The sequence below is a fragment of the Theobroma umbraticum genome, unplaced genomic scaffold (genome assembly GCF_002168275.2).
Source record: "Theobroma umbraticum cultivar Fairchild unplaced genomic scaffold, ASM216827v3 scaffold_50.0, whole genome shotgun sequence".
In the NCBI taxonomy this organism is placed as follows: Eukaryota; Viridiplantae; Streptophyta; class Magnoliopsida; order Malvales; family Malvaceae; genus Theobroma; species Theobroma umbraticum.
The window spans coordinates 7,910,422-7,919,058 of NW_018397261.1; the positions used below are offsets into that span (position 1 = coordinate 7,910,422).

The 8,637-nt window shown below is 35.9% G+C and overlaps 2 protein-coding genes across 4 annotated transcripts; one reads left to right on the forward strand and one right to left on the reverse strand.

Moving 5' to 3' along the window:
* Nucleotides 1-1,080: 1,080 nt before the first annotated feature.
* On the forward strand, nucleotides 1,081-2,307 carry LOC110418105 (putative F-box protein At4g22165). The gene has a single exon (XM_021430730.1). It carries the CDS (start codon nucleotides 1,081-1,083, stop codon nucleotides 2,305-2,307), a length of 1,227 nt encoding a protein of 408 aa, XP_021286405.1.
* A 3,251-nt stretch (nucleotides 2,308-5,558) lies between these two features.
* Nucleotides 5,559-8,637, reverse strand: LOC110418101 (G2/mitotic-specific cyclin-2-like). 3 transcript variants are annotated; one of them, XM_021430725.2, is made up of 11 exons: nucleotides 8,257-8,637; nucleotides 8,022-8,160; nucleotides 7,880-7,933; nucleotides 7,678-7,726; nucleotides 7,389-7,541; nucleotides 7,148-7,267; nucleotides 6,859-6,948; nucleotides 6,458-6,661; nucleotides 6,279-6,377; nucleotides 5,988-6,166; nucleotides 5,559-5,900 (listed from the first exon to the last, which is right to left on the reverse strand). In XM_021430725.2, the coding sequence occupies exons 1-11, from the start codon at nucleotides 8,309-8,311 to the stop codon at nucleotides 5,762-5,764; spliced, it is 1,281 nt and encodes a 426-aa protein (XP_021286400.1). In that variant the 5' UTR covers nucleotides 8,312-8,637; the 3' UTR covers nucleotides 5,559-5,761. The 3 variants fall into 3 exon arrangements, with proteins under 3 accessions (XP_021286400.1, XP_021286399.1, XP_021286397.1); XM_021430724.2 differs by having other exon boundaries at nucleotides 5,562-5,900; nucleotides 6,458-6,679; nucleotides 7,681-7,726; XM_021430722.2 differs by having other exon boundaries at nucleotides 5,562-5,900; nucleotides 6,458-6,679.

Here is an 8,637-nt window from a genome sequence, read left to right on the forward strand (position 1 = left end):
GTTTCTCATTGTCTCTTTATTTATTTTATACATTGCTTCATAATTTTAATAGGATATTTTATTACTTCTTTATAAATAAAAAAGAGAGAAAATTTATTTAAAAGGGAAAAAACAGAACAAAAGATAACAAAAATCTTTGTGCCCTACAATGAGCAATCTTAGGGATACATAACATTTTAAGATTTGACTTTACAATATGACACGATTAAAAATCAATTTTAAATAATATTCTTGAAATATATATACGTTAAATCAACTTTAAATTTTATAATTTTTAATAAATATATATCACATATAATACTTGTATAATTAAAAAATAATATTTTAATATCATATAACACATGATAGCATACTAAATTTATAAATCCTAGAAAAAGATTCAAGCGAGTAATCTTAAAGGCCCTACACAAGAAGGAGTTTTTTTTTTTTTTCTTTAATAATCATTTTGTCATTAAAATAGTATAATTTCGAACCATACACAAGAAGTTGTTGATGCTGTAATTGCTAAGCTAGACTGATTGGCTGAACTCCTTCATGGGCTCTTAGTATTATCATTTGGTCTGAGCCATTCTTATATTTCAAGTAATACAGGGTTAGAAACCCTTCAATTGGCCATGATTTTTCTCTGTCGCCAACACCTGACAATATTAATTATTAAAAGAGATAATGGTAACAAAAGGCTATGATAATTCAATTTTGAAAGAGAGATTAAGGACTATATGCACAGTTGTATTACATGTTTGATTAGATTAATCCTACATGCACTCCCACTACTATTACAATTTTACTTCACATCTTATACACATTTATTACAAAGGAAATTTATTATATTATTCCTTTAAATAACATTGAAAGTATGTAGGAAAGAAAATCCTAATTCGAATTGAGTTAAGTCGATCACAATTCATCTTTTATTTATATATTGAAATAGTATCAATAGGCAAACTTTAAATTAGATAGATACCTTGTCTAATCTCTTTGCTTCTTTGATTTTCTCTCATCAGCTATATTCAGCAAAGGCAGAACTCACTCGTCTCCTGTCTCCAAGTCAATTTTAAAAGGAATATGCAAAATATAGATATGGTTCATCCGCCATGGGCGGAACTTCCTCTTGACATATGGGGTTTAATCTTTCAGCGCCTCCCATTAGTGGATCGTGTTCACGCCAGCAGCGTGTGCAAACAATGGAGTTCAGCCCTAAAGCAAACTCCTCGACCCACTTGGATTCTACTGCACCATCTCGACGATGATACTAAAGATTGCGATCACATGATTATAAGCTACTTTGACTTGGGTGATGGCGCAATTGGAAATCTGAATCTCCCTGAGTCAACACCAGAAGGGGCTACTACTGGGGCTTCCAAAGGATGGCTTGCAGTATACATGGAGAACACGACAACTAATAATCTGCAAACTTTTCTGCTTGATCCAATTTCAGGGGTTCAACTTCCACTTCCTCCCATGTCAACAACAAGATCAGCTTCCGAAGATTCAAACATCATCTTCCCTAAATTTGAAATATCTTCCCAGGATGCATCCCAATCCGTGGTTGCAGCAATCTTTGGTGATGAAAGTCTTTTGGCATTGTGCAGACCAAAGGATAAGAGGTGGACCTTACTTGAAGGGCTAGACATACCTGAGGATTGTCGTTACGTAAGTATTTCGTTCTGTGATGGGACATTATATGCCTTAATTACAACTGAAAACGATATGGTCAGTCTTCAAATTCAAACTCATTCCATAAAATTACCAGATGGTCATCATGTTCGTTTGAAGGTAATCCCTCTTCCGATGTTCAAGATCAGTTCCTTAATCTTTTTTGAATATCCCGTTGGAGAGGTAGGTCTCTCTGGCGAAAGCTGGATGGTAATACCATATTTGGTGAACTCCAATGGCGAGTTATTGTTAGTTCTTAAAATATTAGACGACAAGGGCGACGAGGGCGACCATAATGACCAGCTGCAAACTCCATACTATCGGGTTGTAACATTCCAAGTATTCAAGGTTGAAGCAAGTGACGCATTATGTTTAACAAGGTTAAGCAACTTAGATGACCAAACGTTGTTCGTCGATGGGGTAGATGCAGTATCCCTTCCAGGTGAAAATTGTTCTAGAAATTGCATCTACTTTTTGGAAGATTCATTCGTTTATACAGATCGAGGTCCGAAACCAATCAGTTCACCTCGATCCGGTATTTTCTACCTTAATGATGGAAAGATTGAACGTTTGTTTCCAGACGAGAACATTGCAAATCGTGGATTTTCCAAATGGTTTATTCCAAATATTAAGATCGGAGGCTTCAACTAGAGTTTTGTGGTTACAATGTTAATTAGATATATCCATTTATTCCAAAGGAACGCTATATTTCTTTCGCATTATCCTTAAATGCTCTTGTCAACCAAGGCATATATAAAAACATTTATAATACCCATTTTATATCTATTTGTTCAACCATTTTTTTTCATGAGAATTTATGTAATTATTCATAAATAAAAAGAGGAGAAAATGGTTTTAAAAAAAGAAGGAAAAATAATTAAAATCTTTTGATCCGACAATGGGTAATCTTAATGGTTAGCATAATCTGGTGAGTATAGATTAGATAGGGGTGAGCAGCCTTGAAATCAAAATTTATAGGTTTTTGTCTCTAGAAAAGAGACATTAAGGACTATATACCCAATTGTATTACATGTTTCCTTAGATTAATCCTATATGTACTTGGACTATAAATTACAATTTTGCTTCATATCTTACTTACCATTATTATTTAGGAGATTTATTGTTCTATTTTTTTAAATTTCATTAAGACAGTAGGAAAGAAAATCTAATGCGAACTAAGTCAATCACAATCCATCCTTTATTTATACATTGAAATAGTATCAATAATTAAACTTTAAATTAGGTATGTACATTCTCAAATCTCTTTGCCTCTCTAATTTTCTCTCTTCTACTACATTGTGCTAACGTACAAGTCAAAGAGCTTTGCATCGATCAGCACCTCCCATTAGTGGGTCGTGTTCATGCCAGCGTCGTATGCAAACAATGGGGTTCAGCCCTAAAGCAAACTCCTCAACCCGCTTGGTTTCTACCGCACCCCATCCGTGGTTGCAGCAAGCTTTAATGGGGGAAAGATTTTGGCACTGTGCAGACCAAAGGATAAGAGTTGGACCATATTCGAAGGGCTAGGCGCAGCTAATAATAATAGTTTCCTAACTATTTCCTTCTACAATGACATATTGTATGCCTTCATTACAATGAGACAAATTTTCAAATTCAAACTCATTTCATGAAATTAGCAGATGAACATGATGTTATTCTCAAACTAATCTCTTTTCCGAAGTTCGAGATCATTTACCCAATCTTTCTTAAATACCCCAAGGTAATGCCAAATTGGGTGAGTTGTTGTTAGTTCTTGAATTATCAAAGGAAGTGGACGATCATGGCCAGCCTCAAATTTCATACTATCGGGTTGCAACATTCCAAGCATTCAAGGTTGAAGCAAGTGATGACACACTATGCTTAAGGAGGTTAAGCAACTTAGGTGATCAAATTTTGTTCATCAGTGCAATAGATAAAGCATCCCTTCCAAGTGAAAATTTTGATAAAAATTGCATCTACTTTTTGAGAGATTCATTTGTTGTTTCAGATGACGGTCGGAAATTAACTACTTCTCCCCAATGTGGCATTTTCTACCTTAACAATGGAAGGATTGAACCTTCGTTTCCAGGCAGGGACATTGCAAAGCACCGTTATTCCAACTGGTTTTTTTTCCAAATATTAAGATTGGAGGCTTCAACTAGAGTTTTGTGGTTAAAATGCTAGATTTCTCCCTTTATTCCAAAATAATGCTATATTTCTTTGGCTTTATCCTTAAATTGTCTCTTGTCACATTTATAATACTCCTTTTATATGTAATTGTTCAACCGTCCTCGTATTTATTTTTTTCGTGAGTAGTTCTATAATTGTTTTGTTTTATTTTAATCCATATAACACTTGCAAACAATTTGTCAATCTTGGAGAGAATTCAAGAATGAATGGGGGAAAAGGGAAAGTCTTGCTTTTGCTTCTGAACAATTGGGAACGTTAGGAGTGTACTTCAAAGTTCAAAGAGAATCCCACTAATGAATATCACAACTACCTAAGCGATTGCAAGGGACTGTGTGCCTCGGGTCGATCTTTCAAAGGTTGGTTGCTTATGGCCGACGAATATCCTTGCCTTTTATCCCATAAGTTTGGCTTATTGCAAAGTAGCAATACAGGGCTAGAATCCTTCAGTTGGCCAAGTTCTTTTGTTACCTCAGAAATCTTTTCCTGAATCAGATATCTTTTTATTCAATCCAATTTCAAGAGAGGTACACCAACTACCTTCTCTATTCACAATTTCCTGTTATCGCCAATTTCTACAAAATCTAAACAATCCAAAAGAACACAACGTTAGAATGTATAGTTGCTAGAGCCTTTGATTGTTATGAGACTCCTACAGCGTCGGCCAAACTGCAGGCCAGGGAACAAGCAATTAAGCATTTTTAGTGGGAAAACTGAAGATGAGAACTTTATGTTTATTGACTCGCTCTTTGCTGTTTGTGGTAGATAATGATGAACCATATGGAAACTAACAACTTAGAATTAGCATAGCGTGAAATGACTTTAAAATTAATTTGCCCTATGCATATAGATGATCCTGCAGCAAACAAACCAAAATAGATGCAGGTTCCCTGTTTATTGGCAGGGTCAGTTTTTGTCTATGTAAGAAATATTGTGTGTTGTTGTGGATGAAAGGCTTGTTGATGCTATGTTGGAATGTCTGTTGGGTTCACGGGATGTGCTGTATGATGTTTTGCTGTAGTCACAATGACCACAGGCGGTCTTTAGATGGTGGATACTGCTTATCCCTTCCATTAGGTGTTTGCACAGATAGGGATTTATCGGCTCTGGAATTTCAGTGGCATCAATGGGAAGCTAGAATCGGCCAGTTTAGTGTTGGTGTACCCTCTGTGCTTTGATATGGGGCATAACCATATGCGGTGTTGGACTAACTTGGGATGCTTTTAATTTCTAAACCAAGGTGGTGGCTGTGAAACATAATAGGGAGATAGCATGAACGCCTCACAAAGGCTCAGTTGGGCGGTCTGTTCTGTATAATTGGTTTAATGTGGGTGAGTCTGTTATTGATTTGGTCTACTACGGGTGTGTCTGTTGAATTGAAAGGAAGTACTGGATCTTGTATGTTATGTAAGGGGTTTTCTCCTCAATCTGGTGTTTTCTACCTTAACGATGGAAAGATTGAATATTCGTTTCCAAGTGGGGACATTCCGAAGCGGTGTTATTCCAGCTGGTTTATTACAAATATTAAGATTGGAAGCTTCAGCTAGAGTTCTCACTTTATTCAAAAAGAATGCTATATTTCTCAGGCATTATCCTTAAATGCTCTTGTCAAAGGTTTATAATACTCATTCTATATGTATTATTTCAGTCATTTCATTATTAAGTTTTGATGAGTATTTTACATAATTGTTTTCTTTTATTTTTATCCATATAACACTTGCAAACGTAACTGTTGAAGAATGAATGGGAAAAAGGAAAATCCTTGCTTTAGAATTCTGAAGAGTTCATCAGAAATGGGAGAGGTTAGAACTCTCCAAAGTTCAAAGATAATGCCACTAATGAATACAGATTTTTTAGTTTTCACAATGAAGATGCTCATCTTCTGTCGTTGAGTTGCTTGATGTTGCAACCTAACATTCTTAACCGTCTAGCAGTTGTGTCAAAGGCCCAGGAGAAACTGTGCTGGCTCAGATTTTGCCGTATACCCAAACTTGTATGCACTATACTTTCTGTGAACTCCAGTGAGTTTTCCTGATCCAGCCTTCTGATGGTAAGAAACCATCAATTTTGAGCATTCCCTGTTGGAACATAACAAGCATCCTTCATCATTATTGATAAACTTTGTATAACAAAAGCTAGGCCGCAATCCAGATGTCAGAACTTACAGTAGCTGATCTTCTGAGTATTTAGTATGCCACTCGCTGGTCTTACTCCAATTTTTGAACCGGCAAATACTGCACTGCGCTGTGTAAATTGCTGCTGCAGCTAGCAGAGATGGTGGGAACTTGAGCATTTCATATTCCACTAGGCACAGCTCAATGAGGAAGAAGGAGAGAAATTCCAGCTGGTTCGATACCGGGGGTAAAATATATCTCATCAGTATAATATGTGAAGATTAAATGACAAAAGGCTTAACAACCTTGTAGTGACTGATTTAATGGAAGTCTTTAATTTACCTTTTTATCATATTGTGCAGCCTTGAGAAATCTCCTGACGAAAACATACGGAGTTGGCACGGACATGTTGAATTGTAAAGTGTTCACCATTAATTTCTCCTAGAAACACAGCAGAACTATTAAATAGAAGGAAAATAGAGAAAGCAGGCACTGAAAACTCTTGCACTAGGAAATTATACCATATCTAGAACATCCTTTCTCGTATAAGCCTTATCTGAAATCAGAACAAAATCCTCCACTAATGGGACAGAAACCTCCTCATACTTGCATGCTAATAGCATAGCTGTCATGCCAACCAATTGAAGCTTCTTTCGGATCACTGTGCAATGCTCCAAGAATCTGTCTATGAGATTGATGGTCAGGAACAATGTTTCATCCATAAGCTGAAATTTGTAGTGAACCTGTTGTTAAAGTCAAATTAAGAAATTCTTGGGTCAATAATACATCTTTCTAATGAGACAGAACTACTGAATTCTGTTTTATAGCATTTGAAAGAACTTTTAAGTTTGAAATCTGCAAGTATGTATCTGATAGTTCCTCCCTAACCACCTTGAGAGAACAACTGAGGTTGGACATATACCTCAATAAGCCAATCAATGAGGATGGCCCTCATCTTTTCATTAATGTCAAATTGCCTGCCCATGTAATTTGGAGAGACGCAGTAAGAAACCTGCACAAACAACCTCTGATAAGTAACTCAAAATTCAATGATCACCAATGATTCAATCGAATGTTACTCCACCTAGTCTGCCATAAATTGTCTCATTGGCAAAATTTATCTTTAGGAATGCATTCACACAACAAATTTAAATAAATTCATGTGGACATGTATATAAAAACCATATTTGGAACAACTAATTAAAACTTACCTCAGTTTCTCTATAATGAGCATAGATGTCATCTACATACTCAACAACTGCAAGTGGATCTTTCGAATCATTGCTGTCAATATCAATGATAGAGTCCTCCACATCTTCCATTTCAAACTCCTATATATATTCAATAGCAAGGTTGCTGTAATCATGCTGCTTTGCCAACAAATATATCCCAAAAAAAAAAAAGATTTCAGCAGTGAAGAACATGTACATATTGCTATGGACAAACACATACCATTCCATCAGTTTCATCTAGCACCGCTTCTGCATGCTTCACAAACATAGGGACCATAACATCATTAGCATCCTCGAACTCTTCCACATTAGTGATTATGCAATCCTCCAGGCCACCGGGCTTGAGTGTCAACGTAGTTTGGTTCTTAGTGTCCTATATAACACATTCAGTCCAACAACTTCTATTTAGTTTTCTAATGTTTTGGTGCCTATATTAAGTTGGAGTAGCTTAGCAAGTAATAGAATAGAAATCATAAAGCTTCCCAATCCGTGTTCAGTATAGATAGTACTACTTCTAGGAAGTGATGCTGGTTGCTAACCGTTTCTGTAGCCAAACTCCTGAACATAAAAAACATATATATACATATAAATTCAGTTTTTGAAGTCCAAATTCTCACACACACAAAAAAGAAAAGATTAAGAGCATCAAAAAAGACATTAAAGGAAAAAAAATTACTAATAAGTAGGATATAGGAGTCAGTTAGATAGAACCTTGCATTTGGTCTTTGCTCCAGAGCTGACTTCTTATTGTAAAGTGCATCTTTCCTGTGTAGCACACAAACTCAAGTCAATTTCAAGATAAATAGACTAATGATGAAACCTTGGAGTTTGAGATTATGACAATGGAAAGTACCCAGCAAATTCTCTTTTCTTAACCAAACAAGGGTGCTGGAGGGAAGCTCCTATAGTGTTCTGATTGATGCTACTCAGAGCCCTTCTTTGATTTTGCCCCATGTCCTTTACCATCTTGACACCTCCCACTCCCAGCCCATCTTTCAGTTTAGAAAATATTCCAATAGGAAGATTAAGAAAAAGAATGTATGAAGAAAATGAAAAGGATGAACTATGCAGAATATGTTGAGGATTACCATGACCGTTTGGAGGTGCAATGTGGCCTGGATAGTTCTCCTTTGATCTTCTCATTCTTTTGTTTTCTTCAAAACTGAAAAACCCCCACTTCCAAGACCTTTCAAGAGAACCAAAAAGATGAAACAACCTTTAGATTGATCGAAAATCACCCATATTCTACAAGAATTATTAAGGGACAACTAACTTGATTATGACACAGACTCAAAACCTCCTCTTAACAATCTGTTAAACTACTACCAATCATGATTTTCAACTAAACAAACCCTTAAATTTGATATTCAAACAAGAAAAAGAGACACTAGACAACAAACCCCAGTGATTAAGCCTTTTTATCTCTCTCTATCTCTGTTTATGAAAAGGGCATGACCAAAAGGAAAGGA

Bases quoted from the DNA above. Each gene is read 5' to 3' on its own strand.
- LOC110418105 (XM_021430730.1), top strand. From the start codon at position 1,081: ATGGTTCATCCGCCATGGGCGGAACTTCCTCTTGACATATGGGGTTTA.
- LOC110418101 (XM_021430722.2), bottom strand. From the start codon at position 8,311: ATGAGAAGATCAAAGGAGAACTATCCAGGCCACATTGCACCTCCAAAC. The intron at 8,161-8,256 runs GTAATCCTCAAC...CTAAACTGAAAG, and splicing joins TGCACCTCCAAACGGTCATG to ATGGGCTGGGAGTGGGAGGT. The intron at 7,268-7,388 runs GTATGTGTTTGT...GAATATATATAG, and splicing joins TAGATGAAACTGATGGAATG to GAGTTTGAAATGGAAGATGT.